The sequence below is a fragment of the Arvicanthis niloticus genome, chromosome 7 (assembly GCF_011762505.2).
Source record: "Arvicanthis niloticus isolate mArvNil1 chromosome 7, mArvNil1.pat.X, whole genome shotgun sequence".
In the NCBI taxonomy this organism is placed as follows: domain Eukaryota; kingdom Metazoa; phylum Chordata; class Mammalia; order Rodentia; family Muridae; genus Arvicanthis; species Arvicanthis niloticus.
Window position 1 is genome coordinate 39,205,482 of NC_047664.1, and position 23,920 is coordinate 39,229,401.

At 41.5% G+C, this 23,920-nt stretch overlaps 1 protein-coding gene across 3 annotated transcripts in view; it reads left to right on the forward strand.

Moving 5' to 3' along the window:
- The window catches only part of Fam193a (family with sequence similarity 193 member A), a 128,030-nt gene extending 104,496 nt beyond the window's left edge, over positions 1 to 23,534 (forward strand). For 2 of the 3 annotated variants that reach the window (XM_034508351.2, XM_034508352.2), the window contains exons 17-21: positions 162 to 345; positions 2,020 to 2,250; positions 3,537 to 4,407; positions 13,382 to 13,463; positions 22,731 to 23,534. In XM_034508351.2, the coding sequence (XP_034364242.1) occupies positions 162 to 345; positions 2,020 to 2,250; positions 3,537 to 4,407; positions 13,382 to 13,463; positions 22,731 to 22,824 (1,462 nt within the window). In that variant the 3' untranslated portion in view covers positions 22,825 to 23,534. Of the gene's footprint in view, positions 1 to 161; positions 346 to 2,019; positions 2,251 to 3,536; positions 4,408 to 13,381; positions 13,464 to 21,980; positions 22,185 to 22,730 lie in introns of all 3 variants that reach the window. The other variant, XR_013111800.1, reaches the window with a different exon arrangement.
- Positions 23,535 to 23,920: the final 386 nt, after the last annotated feature.

A 23,920-nucleotide genomic window follows, 5' to 3' on the forward strand; every position in this document is an offset into this window, starting at 1 on the left:
TACTGTATTCTTGGCTGATGGCACATGATTCTCTGACTCCAGAGCCATGAACTCTCTTTGCTGCCTTGGTCTGAAAAATGATCAGAACAGCGGGTGGGTATAAGGAATAATTAGTGCCTCCAGGGTGGCTGCTTGCTAATGAGCTGTATGTGGTTTTGCAGTGACCCTGACTGTGAAGGGCATCGCTGCGAGAATGGTGTCTATGACCCGCAGCAGGATGATGGAGATGAGAGTGCAGATGAGGACAGCTGCTCCGAGCACAGCTCTAGCACCTCAACTTCCACCAACCAGAAGGAGGGCAAGTACTGTGACTGCTGCTACTGTGAGTTCTTTGGACATGGCGGGGTAAGTGTATGATATCAGACCCGACAGTTGTGTGACTTGCAAGAATTGTGTGTTAGATATATTTTTGTTATTTTGAATTATGTGTAGGTGTAAGTGCCTGTGGTACTTGTGGTACCCATCAGCACCTAAAGGTGGCTGATGTCCTGGAACTGGAGTTATAGATGAATGTAAGCTGAGTGCTAGGAATTGAACTTGGTTCCTCTGGAAGAGTAGTGTGTGCACTTAACCACTGAGCTATCCCCTTAATGAGTTGTTGTTGTTTTGTTTTTAATAATTTACTTTTATGTGCATTGGTGTTTTACCTTTAATGTATATCTGTGTGAGGGTGTCAGATTTTGAGTTACAGACAGTTGTGAGCTGCCATAGACGTGCTGGGAATTGAGCCCAGATCCTCTTGAGAACAGTCAGTGCTCTTAATAGCTGAGCCATTAAGAGCCCCCTAGTGGGTTGTTAGGATTGGATCAGTACTTCCTGAGAATAAAGGGTGCAGAGGAAGTTATAAGGAGGGTGAGAGGATAACGGGAGGAATGTGATTAGACTGTATAAATGTATGAGCTTTATAGGCACTTCCAGGTATACTTACCTAAAGAAACAGGATTTCATTACTACAGCTTCTTTCTTATCACAGAATTTTTGGTGTTGATGGTGATTTACTTCTGATTTTTGAGACATTTTCTTCATATTTTAGACTGACCTGAAACTAGTTATGTGGCCAGGCTGATCTTGTTTCTCAATGCTGAGATTATAGGGCTGAGCCACCTGCCTATTGCTGCAACTTTGTATTTGTTTATGAGATTTTAAATAGTCAATGAAGTAGGTCGTTACCTAAATCCCACCATAGTTTCTCTCCTGCAGTTTGTGTGGTTAGCATGAACCCTCTTGTTGGATGAGTACAGAAGATAACTGTAACACTACATGCTTGAACAACTCTCCAGACCAGGAACTGTATTTATGCAACCCAAGGTTGTCCATGGTTCCTGGGGAAGGGTAAATAAGAAGTGAAGGGCCATATAGGTGTTTTGTTTCGTTTTGCTTTGTGCTATCTCCATTTCCTAAAATATATGTGTGATTTTTAATAGTAAGGAATGTGGCAGTAGGACGGAGAACCAGGTGTTTCTCTTTTGTTCCCCTTTTAACATGGAAAAGGAAAGTAAAGATTACTGAAGAGAATACAGTACAGAGATTTATCAACATCAAAAAATAATCAGAGTTAGGGATTTAATTCAGTAGTTCAGTTATAGAATCTTTGCCTAACCAATGGTTTGGTCCCCAGCTCTGGTGGTAGGGAAGATAATCCCACTGTACTAAATAAAAATATACATATAAATATGTGTATTCCTTTTCAGCTTTAAAAATCCATTTGTATATATTTTGCTAGATTTTCACAAGTGTATACCAGTTGGAAGGTAGTTAATAACTTTCATCTTTTAGGTTATATGGTAATAATTAGGCTTTGCTTTTTATCCTGCCATTCAAGTTATTTTCTTAATTTTTCTTTTACAGTGATTATATGTAAGTATATATTATTATCATCAGTCTAGAGGCATATATTAAGTTTCAAGCATGTATTAAGTAATTTTCTTGAAAAATGGGTTATTTTTAGAGATGTTCTGAAATTTGTTACATTCATAGTTGTTAAACTTGAGGCCTAATTTATTTACGTTTTTACCTTAGCCTCCAGCTGCACCAACAAGTAGAAATTATGCAGAAATGAGGGAAAAACTTCGTTTACGGCTGACTAAGAGGAAGGAAGAACAACCCAAGAAAATGGAGCAGATCTCGGAACGGGAGGGTGTGGTTGACCATCGGAGAGTGGAGGATTTGTTACAGTTTATAAACAGCTCAGAGGCCAAGCCAGTTAGTAGTAGTCGGGCAGCCAAACGAGCAAGGCACAAGCAGAGGAAGGTAAGTGGCTGACGTGCCTGTCCTGGTACTCTTGAGAACCTGTCTGACTCAGAAGGCCTGAACTAGCAGCTATATCACTTTGTCTTCTCCCAGAATATTGAGTTTGTAATAGGCTTTCGTGCAGCCTGTTCTGTCTGGCCAATGGAACAGCAGAGCCTACGGACACTTTTGTAGGAACCTTTCTTCCAAAGAGACAGAAGGAACAGATTGTGTGATGCAGAGAAGATGGGACTCTGAGGTTTAGAATCTGAGAGATGGTTTGATAGGAGATACAGCTCTGGGACCTTTCCAAGACAGACTTTCCACATTCTTGTTCTGACCCACCTACTTGAAGGACAGCTCCTAGCATCAACATTATAAAGGGTAAGGTTAGGCAGCTGTTCTTTGTGTAAACTTGTGAGCAATTTTCACCTCCCCAGAGACCATAGCATGTCATAAGAAGTAGACATCTATTTGCTCAGGTTTGGGGCTGTGAAAGGATTTGGTGTGTGGTTTAGAATTACTACTAAAATGAAATCTTCACATCAATCTTCCATCAAGTTGGAAAACAGAAATACATTGGGGCCACTTTGCCATGTGATACTGACTGTTCCTGAAAGCCCTTTGATTTTGTGTAATTCAACATGTATTGAGAATTTTGTCTGTTTAGTGTGGGAAGGGACTTTTAAATATTTGGACACGTTTTGTTTGTGTCTTATTTATGCAGGTCCTTGTTTCAGGTTCAGCCCTCACCTAGACAGCTAAGTTTGTCAGGCGATCATGCAATCAGTAAGCTGGTTCTTTGCCATCTGTACAAAGAGATGGTCAGCTCTATGGGTGTTGCACACACAGCACAACTGCTGGTCTGACTGCTCCTGGTACCTGCTTCTTGGTCAGAGACTAGCCACCTGGTTCCCAGTAAAGTTAAGTGTATGCTTTGGTAGGTAGATGAGATCTAACAGTTCTTTTGGGTGAAATAATTACAGGTAGGTATGTTTAAGTTCTTAGCTGTTACTGCCTCTTTCAAAGTTTTTTTTTTTTCAATATATGATCGATATCTTAAGTTTTTGGAGTAATTTTTAAAATTACATTTATATGTGTGGGGAGGGGAGGCCATCATAATTTGTGTGTAAGTCAGAGGTCAATGTTTATGGGATGGTTCTTCACCAGGTGGTTCTTGGGGATCAAATTCAAGTCATCAGTCTTGGTGGGAAGTGTCTTTACCTGTTGAGCCACCTTAGCAACCCTGTCAAGTTTTGTAGTTCTTACCATGGTCTAAAGCCATCTTCTCTTTTGTTACTGGGCAGCTGGAAGAGAAGGCACGCCTAGAAGCTGAGGCCAGGGCACGGGAGCATCTGCATCATCAGGAGGAGCAGAAGCAGCGGGAAGAAGAGGAAGAAGAAGAAGAAGAGGACGAGGAACAGCGTTTCAAGGAGGAATTTCAGCGGCTTCAGGAGCTTCAGAAGTTAAGAGCAGCAAAAAAGAAGAAAAAGGATCGACCAAGTAAAGACTGTTCCAAGTTGGACATGCTTGCTAGAAATTTCCAGGCAGCAGCAGAGTCTATCTCTAACTCTGAAAACATCCACAATGGCTCATTAGAACAAACAGAAGAACCAGAAACCTCATCTCACTCCCCTTCCAGACACATGAACCACTCAGAGCCCAGGCCAGGGCCTGGAGCCAATGGAGATGCTACAGACCCTGTGGACCCCAGAGACTCCAAGCTTCTGCTACCCAAGGAAGTCAATGGGAAGCAGCATGAGCCTCTTGCATTTCTCTTGGACATGATGCATCATCACAAGGAGGGAAATAGCAAGCAAAAGTTAAAGCAAACCAGCAAGACCAGCAATGAGCCAGCCAGAAAGCCCACAGAGCCTCCCAAAACCACAGAGGTACAGCTCAAACCCCGGGTCCAGCCAGAGTTGAAGCCTAAAGTAGTTGACCTTGCACTCCTCACAGAGCAGAAGAGGGAGGAGAGGAAAACCAACAGCAACAACAACAACAAAAAGCAGCTGAGCCACATCAAAGAGGAGAAGCTGAGCACTGTCACTCCTGAGCCACCCTCGCCCAGCCAGCTCCTGCAGAATGGCAGGCTGATTCTGGCCAGTTCTCCTCAGCCCAAGGGCAAGAATAAGAAAAATAAAAAGAAGAAAGGAGACAGAACCAGCAGTTCAATTGGTAAATAAAGAGCACTGTTCCCAGCCTTAGCTGGTGGTGGTCTGTGTGTGTGAGCTCTCTACAGGCCCCTGCAGGTGGGATGTTGCTCATCTGTGACTTTTCCAACAATAATAATACTTGTAGCTTCTATATTATTATTTTGAAACAATTTTAGACATATAAAGTGCACAATATTTTTTCTATGGTTTTGTTTTGTTGATTTGTGGTTAGTTGAAAACACAGGTACAGAACTGGAGGGTAAGGAGGGTTGGCACTGTAACATCCCTCCTATCCTGGGTCATCTTTGGGTGAGGTTATATTCACCTGTTTCTAATACAGTTGTGTTGATGGTTCCTATCTTATAGTTAGTTAAATTTTGATGTCTATGTCACAGTGAGTTCCCATGATATTCCAGTGAATGACTGGTGTTCTCAGACTTCCTTGATTAGTAAGAACTTGTTCTCATAGTGGCTTATACAGGTCTCTAACATTCTTGAAGTAGTTGCAGAGTTTTTTGTTTTCTCGCTCTAGAGAAGTATGAACTCCTGTTTTGTACATAAAGGTGACATGCTGCTTCCTGGCTTACTCTTCATGGCTTGCTGAACTTGCTTTCTTATAGTATCCAGGAATACCATCCCAAAGGTAGCACTATCCATGCAGTGAACTTGGCCCTTCCACAACAATCATCAATCAAGAAAATGTACCACGGGCTTTCCCATAAGCCAGTATGATGGGATCATTTTCTCAGTGGGATTCCCTCTTCCAAAAATGACTCTAGCCTGTATCAAGCTGATATAAAACTATCCAACACAGACCTTTTTCTTGTTCTGTTGGTTTTGTTTTTCTTTTAACTAGAATTTTGTTATTTGGTTTTTAAGAAATTTTTGCAAATTAGGAATATGAGTTTTTCATATTACTCTGTTTGGTGCTGCCAAAATTTTCTCCTGGTTCCTAAATTTCCTATGAACTTGGTTTACTGGGTTTTTCACCCATTTGGAAGTTTTCTTGTTTGCTTTTACGTAGTCATTTTTACCAATCTTACATTATAAGTCTTACATTGTAAAATGCCTTTGGAGTTTGATAATTGTTAGCCTTATTCTAACACTAAGGTTAGGGAGGAATACAAAATTTCTCTCTAGTGTTTGTGAGGTTTCTTTTTCCTTCCCTCATGTAGATCTTAAACATGTTTGGGGTTTATTCTTGGGTATGAGGTGAAGTGCAGGTTTATTTTTCTCTTTTCCCAAATGGTTACACAGTTGTCTTGAAAAATTTATGAGGAAGCTCTCCCTGCCCCTGTGTCTATAGTGATGCCTCTCTGCAGCAGATTTTCACATGCCCTGTGTCTGTTTCAGGGCTCTGTGTCCTTTTCTGTGTTCTCTGCTCTGAACTGTTATTTTGAAGTCTCTGTATTTTACAGGTTTTATAGGTGTTTCTCTAATCTCTTAGTTGTTGTTCTTAGTATTTTGCTGCTCTTTAGTATGACTTACAGTGAGTTGAGATGTAGGCTAAGGTAGGGTAACTGTGAAGTGTATACTCTTTTCTGGAATTTTTTTTTTAAAAATGGGTGAAGTATCTCTGTGTATTTAGTTTCCAGTGCTGGAGTTTATCAGAAAAACACTGTATCCCTGAGCTTCATCCTTTACCACAATAAATTTTATATATAGTTACATGTTGAAATACTATTTTGATATATTTTATTAAGTTATTATTAAATTTAATGTGTTTTTTTTAAAGTTTTAAAATCTGACTCTTAAAAATATGCTACTCAAATCACGTTCATTCCTGTTAGACGCGCAGCCTCACTAGTTGGTTATATGAAACTTTTTTGTTTGTTTGTTTTTTGTTTTTCCGAGTCAGGGTTTCTCTGTACAGCCCTGGCTGTCCTGGAACTCAACTCTGTAGACCAGGCTGGCCTCAAACTCAGAAATCTGCCTGCCTCTGCCTCCCAAGTGCTGGGATTAAAGGCATGCGCCACCACTGCCTGGCTATATAAAACATTTTTTGTGCTAACTTCACATCTTTTATTTTACTAAATTGCTTTGCTGTTCAAGTCTTGTCAGTCACTGGAGTTTACTGGAAAAGTTGTGTTACATATCTGTAGACAGGGGTGACTAATGTGCTTTTCCCCTATACACACACACTCTCTCTCTCTCTCTCTCTCTCTCCACACACACACTTGCTCTCTGACTTTCTGTCTGTCTGTCTGTCTCTCATGTTGCTACTGTTTTTGGTTTGTTTTGTGACAGGCTTCCAGCTTCCTTTGTGGAGCTTAGGGTGACCTTGCACTTCTGATCCTCCTGCTTCCACCTCCTAAGTCCTAAGATTATAGATGTGTATTACAGTTTCCATTTTATACAGTAGTAACTATTGCCTGGGAGGCAAGTCCTCTACCAACTAGTTATTATCAGTCCTACCCCTCCAGTTGTTTCTTTTGATTTGTTTGATTTTGTTTCTGGGTTTTTGTTTGTTTTTCAAGACAGGTGTGTGTGTGTGTGTGTGTGTGTGTGTGTGTGTGTGTGTGTGTGTGTAGCCCTGGCTGTCTTAGAACTCAGTCTGTAGACCAGACTGACCTTAAACTCAGAGATCCACCTACCTCTGCCTCCCAAGTGGTATGACTAAAAGGTGTATATCACCTCCCTACCTGTTTTATAAGGTTTTTTTTTTATTGTTGTTATATCTTTATCTGATCTTGGTATCAAAGTGAAACTAGAATCAGAAGTATTTAAAAGCCTTTTTTTATTTTATAGAATAATTAAAATAGTATTGGTATTAGTTCTTTGAAATCTGGATAGAGTTCTGTATGAATCTGTTTTTTTCTGGGATCTGTCTAATGTGAGGAACTTTATTACTGTTTCAATCTTGTGGTTTTAGATGTTTGAATTATTTCTTTAGTCTTGGCATGATGTATATATCTAGGAATCCATTCATTTCTTTTCTGTTTTCTAATTTAGTGGAATATATGTATCCTTAAGATTTTTCTGAATTTCAGCCCAGTGGTGGTAGTGTAGGTTCATGTCTTTAATCCCAGCACTCAGGAGGCAGAGGTAGCTTAGTCTACAAAATGAGTTCTGGGACAGATAGAACTACACAGAGAAACCCTGTCTCAGGGTGGAGAAGAATTTCTGAATTTCATTCATTTCTGTTACAGTGTCATCTCCCTTTCTATTTCTACATTATACTAATTTGAGTCTTTTTCTTTAGCTGTCCTCAGATTTGCCTGCCTCTGCTTCCCCTCTTGAGTGCTGAGATTAAAGTCATAAGTAACCATGCCCAGCTTGATTTTAATTTTTTTGCATTTATGGGTGTTTTGCCTATATGTATGTCTGTGTATCATGTGTGTGCTTGGTACCTGTGGATGTCAGAAGAGTGTTGGGTTTCCTTGGAACTAGTGTTACAGAGTTACAGATGATGATGAGCTGCTCTGTGGGTGCTAAGACTCTGTGAGAGTAGCCAGTGCTTCTAGTCACTAAGCTGTCTTTCCAGCCTTTGGGGTTTTTGTTTGTGGATTTGGGGGGGGGGGGGGTTGTTGTCTGTTATTGAGACAAGATTTCATGTAGTTCTGGCTGAGAACCTGGGAACTCACTATGTAGACCAGACTAGCCTCAAACTCACAGAGATCTGTTTGCCTCTTCCTTCCCAGCACTGGGATCAGAGATGTGCACTGCAACACAGAGACTCTCGCCCAAGACTTGCACCTCTAGTTGTTTTCTCTTACTGAATCGTATTCTGCTGGAAATGGTTGTAGTGTTTCCCTGTTAACTGAGATGCTGGCTCTATGGCTAAGGAAGGTTTCACTATCCCACCTAATGCTAGGACAGGAGCCAGTCAGGGACTCTTGACATTATTGAATGTCTTTATGAGGAATAGGTATTGAATTTTATCAAGCTGAGTTTTGTTTTGTTTGCACCTGCAGAGGGAATTACGATTTTTCTCCTCAAAACTATTTATATTAGTGTCACTGTTTTAGTTTCCCAACATTTAACCAGCCTTAAATTTCTGTAATAATTACCATTTGTGTTATGATAATTATATTCTTTGGTTGAGGTTCTATTTGTTGTGACTTAATATTGTCTTGATATTCATAGGTAACTTTCCTTTTTGTTGCTGTTTTTAATTACTTTGCTGTATTTGCACAGGGCAGAATGGGGTTGTCTATCAATAATCTTCATAAAAGGAATTAGATAGCATTTTCAGTATCCTCATAATTAGTCCTGGAACACCTTCAGGCTATATTGGAACTGTCAAGGTTTAGAAGTTTGATAACATTCTAACATTCCATGGAAATCTTCTCATATTTCTTCAGGTAATGAGGTTAATTTTGGAGGACTACTTTTCTTTAGTAAGTTCCAAATTTTATATACATTGTCTGCAAAGTATATGAGTGCTTGCTCAGGGCAGGCTTTTTTTGTGGCCCATACTATATTGCCAAGGCTGAAACTGCACTCCTGTGGCCCTTACAAGTGACCTGTCACTTACATTTGTTTGTTTTGATTTTGCTTAAGTTAATCATCTGTGCCCTTTGTTAGGTTTTGTTGTTGCTGTTTAACTCAGATTTTCCCTTTTTCCCTTTTTAGTTTTCTGCTCTTACCTTTACTTTTCATATGATTTTTTTGTTTTGTTGTTTGTTATCTTGCTGTTCATTGTGTAATTTTTTGATTCAAAAATTTAATTTGGGACCAAGTATGGTGGCACTTGTTTTTAATCCTACCACTCTGGAGGCATAAACTATGTGCATCTTTGTGAGTTCTTGTGGAAGAACTGACTCAAAAAAAAGAGCGAGAGAGAGAGAGAGAGAGAGAGAAAGAAAAGAAGAAAATTTGTTTGTTTTCACCCCTTTTCCACCTTTATTGATAAAAGTGTTTGACACTTGGAGTTTTCCACTACTTGCTATCATTACTTTAATTGTATCCCAAAGAATCTTTTGAGACAAAGTCTTACCAGAAGCTCAAGCTTGCTGCACACTTAGTGTATTACGTAGCTGGCTTCTAACTCACTGCCTCCTCCTCCTCTTCTCCTCTTTCTCTTCTTCCTCCTCCTCCTCCTCTTCTCCTCTTCCTCTTCTTCTTTCTCCTCTTCCTCCTCTTCTTCCTCTTCTTCCTCTTCTTCCTCCTCTTCTTCCTCCTCCTGAGTTCTGGGAGTACATGCTAGTGTTGCCACATTTGGCACTGTGGTCTGAGAGGTGATTTTTTTTTTTAACTAGGTTGTTTAGAAATGTGGTTTCCATTTTGTTGGCTTTGTGTGTCTGTGGTTTTTTTTTTTTCCTTCCTTTCACCAGGTAGCATATTTGCAGATGGAGTTTCTTGGTCGGTAGGCCTATTGTTGCTCATTTCTAGGTGTTTCTCCCCTCCCCCCCCCCCCATTAGTGTATTTGGACATTTCTTTCTCTGGAAATGTTCAGATCTCTCCACATACAACCTAACATATAGCTTTATACTGTTAGAACAGAATACTTGAAATAATCAACTTCTAAAGAGGGAAGACTTATTTTACTCTCAATTCTTAAGATTTTAGCCTCTAGTCAGCCCCATTGCTTTGTGGTGAAACAACACATAATGACAGAAGAAATCAGTTCAACTTAAAATGACTGGGAGGCAAGAGAGATGGGGTTGGGAGTAAAAAGCCACTGTTCTTTCAAGAATGCCCCCCACCCCCACCCCCACCCCGCACCCGTGACTTAAATTCTTCCCCACTTCCATAGTTTTTATTACTTCCCAATAGCCCTTTGACCTTTGTGGGACCCCTGCAGTCCTAACTATTGTGTGTCAGCTTTTGTGAATGTCTCATGTGAACTTAAGGTTCAGATGTATTTCTGTCTTATGTTATTTGTGATACACAAATTACTTTTACTGAAAGTACTCTGCCACTAAGATGCATCTCCACTTTTGGGGGGTCAGGGGTGGAGTGGGATGGATAAACAGGCTTGTGTCAAACTTGAAGTCTTCCTGCCTTACCCTCCTGAGTAATTAGAATTAGAGGATGCACTACCACATAACTCCAAGGTTAGCCCAGAATATATAATGGGGCTCTGTCAGGACTGGGAGTCAGAGGAGAAAAGAAAGGTTTTCTTGGTGAGTTAAAGCCATTCACATTGTTATAATAACTTTATAGTTGCCCTCAATGTTATCACTATCTTGTAATTACTTTGAGTTTCTTGTATGTATTGTTGTTTTCTTTGTGGTATTTTCTTCAACACCTTATTTCTAAACATATTTGGTACTTAGGAAAAATTGAGGTTTTGAACACATATGTGTGTGTCTTAATCTTTTTTTCTGTTGCTATAACAAAATACCTGGGACAGAGTCATTTGTTGATAAAAAGAGGTTTAGTTTTACCTCTTTTTATCAACAAATGACTCTGAGTCCTAGAGGCTGAGAAGTGCAAGATCCAACAGCTTCATCTATTGTAGGCCTTGTGCTACTTCCAGGGAGAGCAGAAAAGTCCCAAGAAAAGCAGGTGTGTTCTTAGGAAGATGGAGTGATGGCCCTTTAGAACATACATTTTTGTTGTTGTTGTTTTGGTGTGCGTGTGTGTCTGTCTGTATGTATGTATGTCTGCTGCTGTCAACAGAGGCCAAAAGAGAGTGCATTGGATCCCTTGAAGCTAGAGTTACAGGCAGCTGTGAGCTGCTACACACGGATGGGGATTTGAACTGGCATGCATCTCCTGGAAAGGCAACAAGAGCCATCTCTCCAGCCCTCAGAACATGCACTCTGTGTAAATAATCTGGGGCCTTTAAAGGAAGAGCTGACTCCTGTGAGTCATTTGTGAGGCTCAGCCCTGTAGGCCCCAGGTTCTAGCACTTAAATAAGGAGGTAAGCAAGCCTCAGTGTGGCTTTGTGGAGTCAGACTATATCCCAGCTGTGGTGGTAGATTGCTTTAGACTTACTACTTCAGTGTCCCGGTGCCCACTTCCTGTCTTCCCCTCGCCCTGCCTTACTTTCCTTTAAGGCATTTGCCATACCTCCTCCTTCCTCTGTAGCTGCCATTGAGCCAATTCCACTCTTTCTACTTTACTATTCTGGTTTCTTCTCTTCATCTTGCTAATTTTCCATTGCTTCTGCTTTTTCAGAATACAGCATCTTTAGGTAATGCTTGGGACAGGCCTTCTTCTAAGTGCTCTGGTCCTCTGATAAGTGGAACATAGCCTCAACATGTTCCTTCTCATCTGCTACATTCTTGCTCATTGGCAGTGATTGTTTTGGCTCCATTAGATTCAAAGTTCTTAAGTCACATTTGCATTTTAATATTTTGTAGAAAAACTGTTCTCAGTACTAAATATGGCTTCTTCTTCTTCTTCTCTTTTTTTTTTTTTTTTTTCGAGACAGGGTTTCTCTGTGTAGCCCTGGCTGTCCTGGAACTCACTCTGTAGAACAGGCTGGCCTCGAACTCAGAAGTCCGCCTGCCTCTGCCTCCCAAGTGCTGGGATCAAAGGCGTGCGCCACCACCGCCCGGCTAAATATGGCTTCTTATACTAAAGTTTTATAAATACTCATTTATTTTATATTTTTTGAGCTAGGGTCTCATGTAGCCCAAGCAGACCTCTAACTTTCTTTGTATCTCACAATGACTTTGAATTTCTCATCCTTCCTATACCTCCTGAGTCCTGGGATTACAGGGATGTACCACCATGTGCAATTTCTATGTAGTAATGAAGATTGAACCCAGAGTTTTATGCATGCTGGGCAAAAACCTCCACTAAACTAAGCTAGACTCTTGGCCTGAGACTGCGAATTCTGTTTAGGAAAGTCTATGATAGACACTGCAGCATTACTACCTGCACTGGTGTGCTCAGTGTATGTGTGCAGTTATGACTGCCCCTGCTCTGAGACTGAAAGGCTGCTCATCACATACCTACAGTCATGATTTTGCCTTCCCCTGACAGGGCCAGATCTATAGACGCTTCTCAATTTGTGTGTATATGTATGTTTGTCTTTCCTTTTGATTATTATTATTATTCCTTTTACATTAACTCATTCGTTGTGTGGGCACATGTGCATGCTACAGTGCAAGAATGAAGATCAGTTGGTAATTCACAGGACTTGGTTCTCTCCTGCAGCATTTGTTGTGGGAATCCAGCTGAGGTAGTCAGACATTGGCAGTGGGCCCGTTTTGTCCTGTTTTGTCTTTCTTTCTCCCCTCCCCTTCAAGATAGGTTTTTGTGTAACCCAGGCTGTAATGACAAGAATAACAGGTGTTCACTGCCATACCATCTTCTTTCTTTGCTTTTTATTTCTACTACTTGAATCTTCAAATGTAGGGTCTGGTCTGGAGTGTGGCCCTGTGCAGGTATATAGAGCCTTCTCTGAATCATTGGCTATCTTTCCTCTGAATCTTGTCTTTCCTTCCTTCTGAGTTTAGATACCCAAAGGCCCTCTCCTGGACTTTGTTGCTTTTCAGAGTGGACAGTCCCAGTCCTTCGTACTCTTGTCATGCGAGTTGCTACAATGGCAGCTGCTGTTAGGCAAGTGAGATGTGCCCTAATTATGCCACTGTGGAAATGTCCCATGATAGAACTAGGGTGATAGTTGTTTGGGAGACTAAGGTTCATTTTTTAACAAAGAAGTGTGAACTCCCTCTACCTTTACATTTTCATTGATACTGCATACTTGGAGCCAGGCTTGGGGAAGGGGCTTAGTATCCAGTCAGACCTGGCACCGCAGGGAAGAAAAGTTGAAATTCTCAGACTGGGCTGAGATTTGGGGAAGTAGAATGTCCCTCAACTAATGACCCTCTGGTGCCCTGGAAAGTAAATCAGGACTGTACTTCTGATGTGAAAGGCTTGAGTTCTGAGTTGGGGTTCTCTCCAGCAAGTCTTGTTGATGGGACCTTGAAGTAGTGATGGCTTTGTTGAACACATGAGTGAGTAGCTCTAAGTAGTCACAAGAACAGTCTGCCCTCCTGATCTTTTGCAGATTCTTGTGTTACTCTTTGTGTTTATTCTGCTGAGGTGACCACCCTGATAATATGAGGTATCTCCTTTCCTTCACTTTTACAGATGATGTTTTTCTCCCTAAAGACATCGACCTGGACAGTGTGGATATGGATGAGACCGAGCGGGAGGTGGAGTATTTCAAAAGGTAACATAAGGCCTGCATGTCAGGACATAGGTGGATTCCTGTTTGCCACGCTTACCTGGTTTGCCTATTCTTGTGACCCTCCCAAGACATTTCTGTCACCCTGGATAATTGTCAGTAACAAGCCAAATAGCAAACAGTTCCACCCTATCCCACCTCGTACCACCCATATCCCTGTCTTGTGTACACAGTTCATCTTAACTCACTTATTTCATTGTCCGTGTGCTCAAAGAACAGTTGATAGTGGTGGTGCTTCTGGCAGGCAGGCCTGAACCAGCGGCCTCACTTCAGACCTGAGTCCTCTCCAAATCTGCTGCTTCTGATTTTAGCCACCTCTGTTCTTAGAAGCCAGGCAGATGACTCTCGTGTACATGGGGCATTCGAGTGTACTAACATAGCCTTCTTTAAGGAGAAAAGTAACGTTGAAGATAGAGCAGCTTTTGGGTAGCAAACTTGATTGGTACCATATTCAAGGATGTTTTATTTACTGTATGACTTAGGCAGCAAAATATATATATATATATATATATATATATATATATATATATATATTGCAGCATATTTCATCATATACTTGTAAGCCTTAGTAGTCGTGAAGCTGAGGCAAAGTTACAAGTTCCAGAAAGTATAACCTACATAGTAAAACTTTGTCTCAACCACATAAAGACCAGAAGGGCACATTATGTAGTCAGTTTTTTGTTTTGTTTTCACATGTATGAGTATTTGCCTATATGTATGTTTATATACTATATGTGTGTAGTGCCCAGGAAGGCCAGGAGAAGGTGTTGAATCCCCTGGAATTAGAGTTATAGACAAGGCTTTTTGGTTGGTTGGTTGGTTGGTTGGTTGGTTGGTTGGTTGTTGTTTTTTTGTTTTTTGCCTTGTGGGCACTTGGGACTCAAACTGGCATCCTCTAGAAGAGTAGTCAGTGCTGTTAACCGTTGAGCCATCTTCGAGGCCATGAAGGGCACGGCGTGTAAGAAAGGTAATATGTAAGAAAGACAAAAGCGTTCACCCTCTATTGAAGTTAATTAATAAATTTGTTTTTAAAGACAAAGTCTCATGTAGCCCCGGGTGCCCTTAGACTCACTGTATAGCCTCCTGCTTCTACTTACTTAGTAGTAGAATTACAGGCATATATCACCATATCACGCTTAAATTACTAAAGCATCTGCTTAGGGTTGTTGTGTACAAAGTCAATGCACTAGATTCTGCTTTGATGTCATAAACTGTATGGAGCTTCAGAGGGACACATACCCAATCTACATCCTGAAATGTTCAACTGTAGCACCTATGCTGTCCTGGCATCTGTTCCCAGATACTTGTAGCCAGGAATGGAGGGTGGTATGGGACAGGTGAACAGACAAATAGCCTACTGCAAAGCTGCTTCCCAGTCTCTTGTTTGAGGAATGGTCTTACTAAGTTACTCAGACAGGCCTTGGTCTCATGATCTTCCTGCCTCAACCTTCTTCATGCCTTAGTTTGTAGGTACTCAGCCACCTGTCCCATACCAGTCTACATACCTGGCCACAAATACCTGGAAATGGATGTCAACACAGCAAGGCTGAAGCCAAGCATTGTGATTCATTTCTGTAGATCCAGCTATCTGGAAAGCTGAGGTTAAAGTGATAGCAAATTTGAGGCTAGCCTTGATTATACGGAGAAAATCTTTCTCCAAAAACTAGAAGTGGGGACTAGAGGAATGGCTCATAAGTGAAGAGCTCATACTACTTCAGCACAAAGATACAGGTACAACTCTGAGCATTTGTGTCAGTGTCGTGTCAGTAACTGGCTGTAACTACAGAGCCAGGGGTCTAATGTCCTCTTCTCAGCTCTTGGGCACCTGTACTCACATTTATATACCCTGACACAGACACACAGACCTACACATGAGTAAAAAGATGTAGACCTTTGAGAAAAAGACAAATGGGTCTGGAGAAATGGCTCAACAATCAAAAAAGGATCAAGCCTTCTCCAGGGGACTGCAATACCAATTTTCTGCATCCACAGGTGCTGCTCAAAACCTTCTGTAACAATTACAACTTCAGGAGATCCAACTCCTGTGGCCTCCACTGACATGCATACTTTTAAATAATAGAAATAAATATTTTATATAGAGAAGGAAGATGGTAAACACAGTCATATGTCAGTAACCATAAATAAAAAGAAAAATTGTGCCCAGATGCAGTGTCTTAAATTTGTATTCCCAGCACTCAGGAGGCTGAGGTAAGGATCACTGTGAGTTCAAGTCCAACCTGGGTTACATCGTGATTTGCAGGCACCTAGGCTAGCATGAGACCTTGCCTTAAAACAAAAATCTATTCAAAGTAAGTTAGAGCACATTATATAGATCAAAATAAAACTTGCTGTTAGAGCAGTGCTTCTCAACTTCTCTTATGCTACGACTCTTTAATACAGTGTCTCATGTTGTGGTGACACCAACCATAAAATTATTTTTGTCGCTACTTCATAACTAATTTTGGCATTGTTATAAATAGTAATGTATATCTGATATGCAGGATACTTTGAAGGGTCATTTGACCCCTTAGAGGGGTCACGACCTAAAAGGTGAGAACCACTGTATTAGATGATATTTAACAGTTTGAATGTATATTTATTTATGCATACTGTTTGTAATGATGTACTTGAAATGGCCAGACATGATGTTGCACACCTGGAATGCGAATTCAAGACTAGCCTAATGTACAGAGTGAAATTATCTTTAAAAAGCTACAAAAGAAAAGTGAAAATAACAGACAAGCAAAAAGGACTACAGTATTGCTGAGAGGTGTGGCACATGACTTTTTAATCCCGTCATTCAGGAGGCAGAGACAAGCAAATCTCAGGTGACTTTGAGATCAGCCAAGGCAAATGTTTGAGACATGTGGCACAAAACAAAACAAGAAAAACAAATAGAACTTGAATATTGACTAATGAAGAAACAACCAACTGGTAAAATGGTATACAGTGGGATGGCTATTCTTGGTTGTAAGCTTGACTACCAGTTGTAGTTAATATGGAATTAACTAAAACCCAAGTGTATGGATACAGCTGTGAGGGATTATTTTCTTAATTAAATTATTTAAAGTGGAAAGATCCTCCTTTCATTTGGCCCACACCTTCTGGTGGCAGCCTATGTAAAGGACATGGAAGAAGGAAGTTCTCTCTTTGCCTGTTTGCCCTCACTCTCATTCCATCCATTCTTTCACTGGTAGAGGTAGGCATTAGAGCCTACCTCTTTGAGATTCTGACCTATACAGAAAACTGGCTGAGATGCCCAGCCTTGTGGACTGAACTGGATTCTTGGACTTTACATTAATAGATAGCCATTGTTGAACTAAGTGAACTACAGCCTGTAAATCATTCTAATAAAAATCAATCTCTCTCTCTCTCTCTCTCTCTCTCTCTCTCTCTCTCTCTCTCTCACACACACACACACACACACACACACACACACACACAATCTGTTCTGTTCCTCTAGAGAACCCAGACTAATACAAAGAAATAGGAGAAAAATAAAATTTTGTAGGTAGCAGTTCCCTACCTGGGAAAGGAAGAAGAATGTATAAAATAGAGGTACTGTTTTTTTCCAAATTGCTCAACCTCGAGCTGTAATTTCTAGCCAATATAGAAAAAAGAAGCTGAAGGCTTAAACAAGTTGACAGGAGGGAATAAAACTATTTTATAGTCTTTTTGTCTACAGAGTAAGGAACATCACAAGGGCTAGTTGTATGGGGTCAGTATAAAAGTTAAAGTTAAACTTGTTTTTTCTCTGCACTCCCAATAATCCAAAATTGTAGTTTAAATAGATCCAGCATTTATGGGCTGGGGATTAGTCTCATTGGTAGGGAACCTACTTATCTGTTTGAGATCCTTGGTTTTCTCCCAAAAAAAAAAAAAGAAAAGAGGACAGATTAGATAATAAAGAGGGACAACTAGGGGCTAAGCAGGTAAAGAAAGGCACTTGCTCCCGAGCCTGACAACCTGAACTCGGTTTCCAGAACCAATGATACTTTGGTAGTGCTGTCTGCACATCCACTGGAAGAGGGAGAGAACCAATTCCAGCAAGTTGTCCTCTGACTCCCACACTTGTGCCTTGACATACATGTGCCCATATATACATATAATAAGAAATGAAGGGAGTGTTTCAGAGAAAAGGGGGGAAGGGCTCACTTGGGTTGGAGAGATGGCTTCAGCAGTTAGAAGCATTTTTTGCTCATGGAGGGGACCTAAGTTCATTTCCAAATGAACTTAGTTCACAACTGTAACTCCAGTTCCAGGGGATCAAATGCCCCCTTTTGGTCTACTTGGACACCAGGCATGCATGTGGTACACATACAAACATGCTGTGAAAACATACATATACATAAAATTTAAAAGACAACAACAAAGCACTAATGAAGGCTTTACCCAGATCCTGTTCAAAGACAAGAATTAACAGATATTGAATTTTTCAGATTTTACCTATAGGCTTAAATCCCAAGAATGGTCATTGTATTAGAAGAATTCTTTAGAAAAAATGAGACTGATAGAATGACTGTAGATATATATTAAGAGGATGAATGACTGTAGATATATATTAAGAGGATTTAGTAGAGTGGCTTACAGGCCAGAGTGCTGCTAGTCCAACAGTTGCTGTCTCCTAGCAGAAAGGCCACAAAACTCGATGTATCCGCATACTATCTGATACTAGAGTCTCAGAGCATTCATAGAGAGCTGCTAGTCTTTAGTCTATTTAGGAATCCTGAAGAATTGGGTTTTAATACCAGCAAAGGATGCTTCAACAGGATATGTGGACTTGCCAGTGAGAGTGAGAGCAAGCAGGCTGTTTCCCTTCCCCTATGTCCACTAAAATGTATGGCCCAGACTTAGCATGGGTCTTCCTATCTCAAATCAGCCTATCAAGAAAATCTCTCACAGGAATGCCCAGCAGCTTGGGTTTTAGTTGATTCCAGATCTAGTCAACCAAGATCAGCCATTACAATCATAAAACTTGTGTTTATAAAGCATGTTAGAATAATTGTGATTGAGTCATGGAGAGGAGGAAGTTGTGGAGTAACACCAAGGAGCAGAATTCAGCAGCTCCCAAATGCCTTCCTGTCCATTTTGTTGGTAATCACCAACATTTTTATGTCCCTCCAGTAGAATTCCACTCTACATTAAGAACTGCAGCATATGCAGTGACCAGGCCAGCACAGGATATGTGTTGCCAGATGACATGAATTTATTCACTGACGGACCTTTGTTACTATTTCTTGATGCTGAATCAAGATAGAGCTTAGCAGTACAGGGCAAGGCAGGAAAGGGTGTGGCAATATGTCTTATTGAGGTGACCCAGAAGAATAGAGCCCATAAGTTTCATATCATCTAGCTGTGCTCTTTTCATGAAGTAAGATTCAATAAAGTCCATTTTTCAGTTACGGTGCAGGGATTATAGCTAGTTGGTAGAGTGCTCTGGATTCAGTCCCCAACACTTCATAAAACCAGACATGGAGGAGATTCATACCTATAATACCAATACTTGAGATGTAGCGATAGGAGGATTATAATTTAAAGTCATTGTCAGGTACATGGTGATTTGAAGAGCAGCATGGGACCCTCACTCAAGAAATAAAATGTTCACAGGTACAAATGTATGTGTTAAAACTCTAGAGAACACGAGGAAAACACTGCAGTGAAAAGCCAAGATGCTTCTGAGAGAAGAACTGAAGCCAAAGTAGTGTGGCTTAGTGGCTGATGAAGTGTGTACCTGACATTCAGCTGTCAGGACAACAGGGGCTGCACTAGGCTGTTAGTGGGGCTTCCGCATCCTAGTTCCATATTACGCATTTCAACCATTCATGTATGCTACATTTTACAAGAAGGGTAAGTATGGTTTGGCTGTACCTTCCCAGAAGAATACGAACAAAGGGAGGCTGTTGTCCCTACCCATCTTAAAGTTGTAGAAACCTTACATTGAGACATTTTGATGGCCGTGAAGAAGAAAAAGCCCTGAAACAACTTGGTGAAAATATTGGACCTGGTTTGTTACAGAAGATGGATCAACAGATTGCTTTAGAAATGAAGTTCTTCATAGGTGGGGGGCTATGGGAGTTGTTTATCCAAAAAAAGAAAAACTGAAATTATCTACCAGTTCCACACCATTCTGAAAAGCCAACGCTTCATGGGTAAAAAAATTAAATGTCAGTGGTTAAGAGTACTGACTGCTCTTCCAGAGGTCCTGAGTTCAATTCCCAGCAACCACATGGTGGCTCACAACCACCTGTAATGGGATCTCGTGCCCTTTTCTGGCCTGCAGGCATACATGCAAGCAGAGTACTGTATACATAATAAATCTAAAGAAAGAAAAAGAATTTAAGTGTCAAAAGCAAGCTTTTGGCTGGGTTACAAGTATAATTCAGAGAAACCTAGATTTGGTCTTCAGTACTACTTATAAAATAAAACCTTTAATTTGGAAGAAAACAAATGTTTCTGAAATGAAAATAGGGAAATTTTTTTTTATTATTATTCTAGCCATAATCTGGGTGCAGAGGTACATACTGCTAGTTCTTTAACTCAGGAGGCTATAGCAGGGTGCTAACTTGAGTCTACTCAACAAAGCTAGATCACATCTCAAAATAAGTAAGAGCCTGGCAAATGATACTTTGGTAGCGCTGTCTGCACATCCACTGTAAGACTTGACAGTCAACTAAACAGACTTGCCTTAGAGAGGAAACTCAAGCATACTATTAAGTAGAAGAAACAGGAAGGTAAAAGATAAGCATTCAGTATGATTCAGTGTGCAGATGCTCAAACAGTACAGCCAGACTACTGCTGAGTATTGATGCCTTACTCAAATGCCAGCACAGCAAGGGCTGCATTTGAGACATACACTGAGGCTTCTGCATCCTAGTTCCCTGTATAAACATGTGTGATGCATGCAGAATGCAGTCCAGCAATGGCAAACCTAATGGCACTCGATCTTAGATACAGATGAGGCTGTCCACGTGCAGGGCCTGGGGGTCTTTTGGGGATCAGCTTGTGTTTTATGTTCTTGAATCTCTGGTAAACTTTGCCTCTGCAAAGGATTGAGTTTGTTCCTGAATGGCTTTAGGCAGTCTTACTGCTTTGTAGAGATAGGGGACTAGGATTTAGTCTACACATGTAAGAGACAAGAGATAGTAGAGGTTTAGAAGATTAGCTCCAGAAGAAAGGAGTTTTGATTCTGGAGTTGAGATGGCACAGCCCTTCCCTGGCAGAGACTTGTTTTTTCTCTATCTGGACAAAGGCCACAAAATGGACAAATACGTAGCTGAGCAGTGACAGGTACCTGATTGAATGATTGGACCACAGTTTAAACACAAACATTCACACCAACTGAAAACCACCATTTTAGGTTTCATTATAATTTCTGCTCCCCAAATAAGAGCTAGAATGTTAAAAATGAGAAATTATACAAGACTCTTTAAACAAAAGAAGACTGGGGGCTGGAGAGATGGCTCAGTTGTTAAGAGCACTGGTTGTTCTTCTAGAAGCCCTGGGTTCAATTCCCAGCACCCACATGGCAGCTTTACAACTGTCTGTAGCTCCAGTTCTAAAGGATCCAATATCCTCACACAGACATACATGTAAGTAAAACACCAGTGCACATAAATTATTTTTTAAAAAATACTCTTCCCTACATTAGTACACAAATTTACCATTACCTAAGAAATGAGGTAACTTTTTTTAAAGATTTTTAAATTTTTTTTTATTTAAATTGTGTATATGTGTCTATACGTATGTGTGCATGCACACATACACTTATGCGCACAGAAGATAGATGAGAGTATCAGCTGCCTCGGAGCTAGAGTTACAAGAAGCTGTGAGCTACCCAAAATGGGTATTGGGAACCAGCTGTTGGTCCTCTGTTAAGCATTCTTAACCACTAGGCCATCTCTCCATCTCCAAATGGTGGTCTTTTTCAGAAGCTATTTAGCTTACAATGTTTGTAGCTCAGAGCACAGAGCTGGCAGGTGGTTCAAGCCTAAAGGCCTTCATGTACAAAAAATATCATGTACAGAGGACAGATGGAGTGGAGGGCAGAGTACTGTAACCTTTCATCATAGTAAGGTTTTCATTTGTGAATAAGTCTTAACACAGTCCAGAAGCTCCACTTTACACATAGGAGGCTTAGCTGTCACCCTTGATGCCATCCACTTGCTGCAGGCTGTGGGCTAGACCCAGCCTGCCCTTGCTCCTGTGTGACTCCTCCTGAGCTAAGAGAATGTATACACTGAAGGAGTTGGGGAACAGATATTTTCAGATACACAAAAGTTATACAAACTTTGGGTTTTACTCTCTAAATGTTGTTTTACATGAATGTCAGAGATATCAGCTGAGTCTTTATGGCCGTGGTTGCTTGTGTCATTGAGGCAGGGTATGAGATTGCTACAAACTATAGGATCTACAAAGCTTGTAGCACTTTCTGGTCAGTTACAGAAGTTTTGGCTGGCTAATGGCAAACGTATCCTTAAGCTTAGCACCTGCTCTTCCTAGCAGCTCCTGTGGCACAAGGTCCTGGTCAAGTGGTTATCTACCTGTGACCCTTGTTGTGGCTCTCCTGCATACCCAGCCACATTGACCACAATGTGCCTTCCTTCCTGAGACTCATGGCTGCTGTGGAAGATGAGCCAGCTGGTGGCTTCTTACCCAGAACACATTTGTTGTTTTGAGTGAGCTCATGCAGTTGACCAAGATTGTGAGGTATGTATCACAGGAAGACTTGCTGCAGGATTGTCCTGAAATCCTGCCTCTTGTGTGGTGATCTGACCGAGGCCAGATGCTGCTCAACAGTTCCTCCTGCTGGGCAGCAGGCTATGACTTAGGTAGTCATCAGAATCTACATCAGTCTCAAGGAGCCTCTGGGATTGGGAAGTAGCAGGACCCAAGCCCCCTTTTCAGGCATAATAGTGGCTGATATCAGCTGTTCTCACGTGGATGACACTTGAGGTTTCCCTGAGCCCTTCATTGATACTTGGTAAACTCAACTACAGTAAATGCTGCTTTTCTTACACTTTCCTGCCTGTCTTCTAAACACAGTATCAAATGACAACACCAGAAGATACACAAGCCACTTAACTTGGCCAGTGTCCTGAAGGTGGGACCACTTTTCCAAGCATGGAGACTTTTGAGCTCAAACCTCACTGAGCCTCCCTAGTGAATTGCTAGCAAGAATCGTAAGTTGGCTTGGTGGTTTCCAGTCTGGGTAAAGATTCTGTCCTGTGACAATTTGCCTTTTTGTTTTGGCAGGTTCTGCTTGGACTCTGCTAGACAGAACCGACAAAGACTATCCATCAACTGGTCCAACTTTAGCTTGAAGAAAGCCACCTTTGCTGCCCACTGAATGAGGACTGCCTGGAGAGGGATATGTGGGAGGCAGCTGGGCTGCGCCACTTAAGAGCCAAGCCCCTCACTGGCTCCCCTGAGCTTCAGTACCCACCCAGGGTGTGTTAGGGCGGGATGCTGTAGCCTGATACCCCGAGACCGAGAACTTGCTGCTCGACCTGCGTTGTTAGCTTGTGTGCGTGTAGTCTGTGAGTGAGACTTCTTTGATTGTAGCTCTGTGCTGTCGGAATGGAACAGTAGTTCCCGCCAATTCCTCCACCACCATGGCCTCAGAGGCCTGGGCCATGGTTTGAGACGAGTTTGCATCATCCACGTGGCTCTGTCGCCTCTGCATCTCGCCCTGTCCTGTCATCTGTCCCCGCCAGGGTGTCAGTCATCCCTCAGCTCCCATGTGCCCTGTGTCCCACCCAAGGCGGGCTGGGCGGGCAGGCCTCCTTTGTCCTCTTTCACAATCTACTGTTTCTGAGTGTACACGTTGCGCTGTTTGTGTTTGACCCCCTGACTTGTAGCCAGCTTGTGTAAGACCCCTTGCAGAATGAGAACGTTAAAAACAAGAAACCCACCCAGTACTCACACCATCAAGTCTGTTCTAGAGCGTACAACCGTATTAACACGGAGGCCTGCCTGGCTACTTTTTTAACATATTGTTAAGTAATATTAAAATCATGTCTTTCTTTTTGAAAGATGGAATACATTAGTACAGCAGGAGACCCCGTCTGGTTGCTTTCTGCTGGGGATGATGGGTGTGGTGGGAGGTATCAAATGGGTAATATTTGTTCCCAGGGAGCCATAGCCACCAAACCCAAAGTCACTTTCTGGTGTTCCTAGGTCTCAGGATTCCTGGTGCCCTCGGTTGTCTTCTGGACACCAGGCTGGTACAGATACCAGAACAGAGAAGTGAGCAAGACACAACAGCCAAACAAATGATTAGGCTTCATGTGCTCATGCCAAGAAGTACCAGGAAGTTGCAAGATGGGGTTGTGGATTATACCCAGTCACTGGGACATGGAATAGAGTCTAAGCCTTTGTAACACAGAGCAGAGGGTCACTTACAGCCTTGTATGCAGGTACCTATTCACATTTGGGGGTGGGGG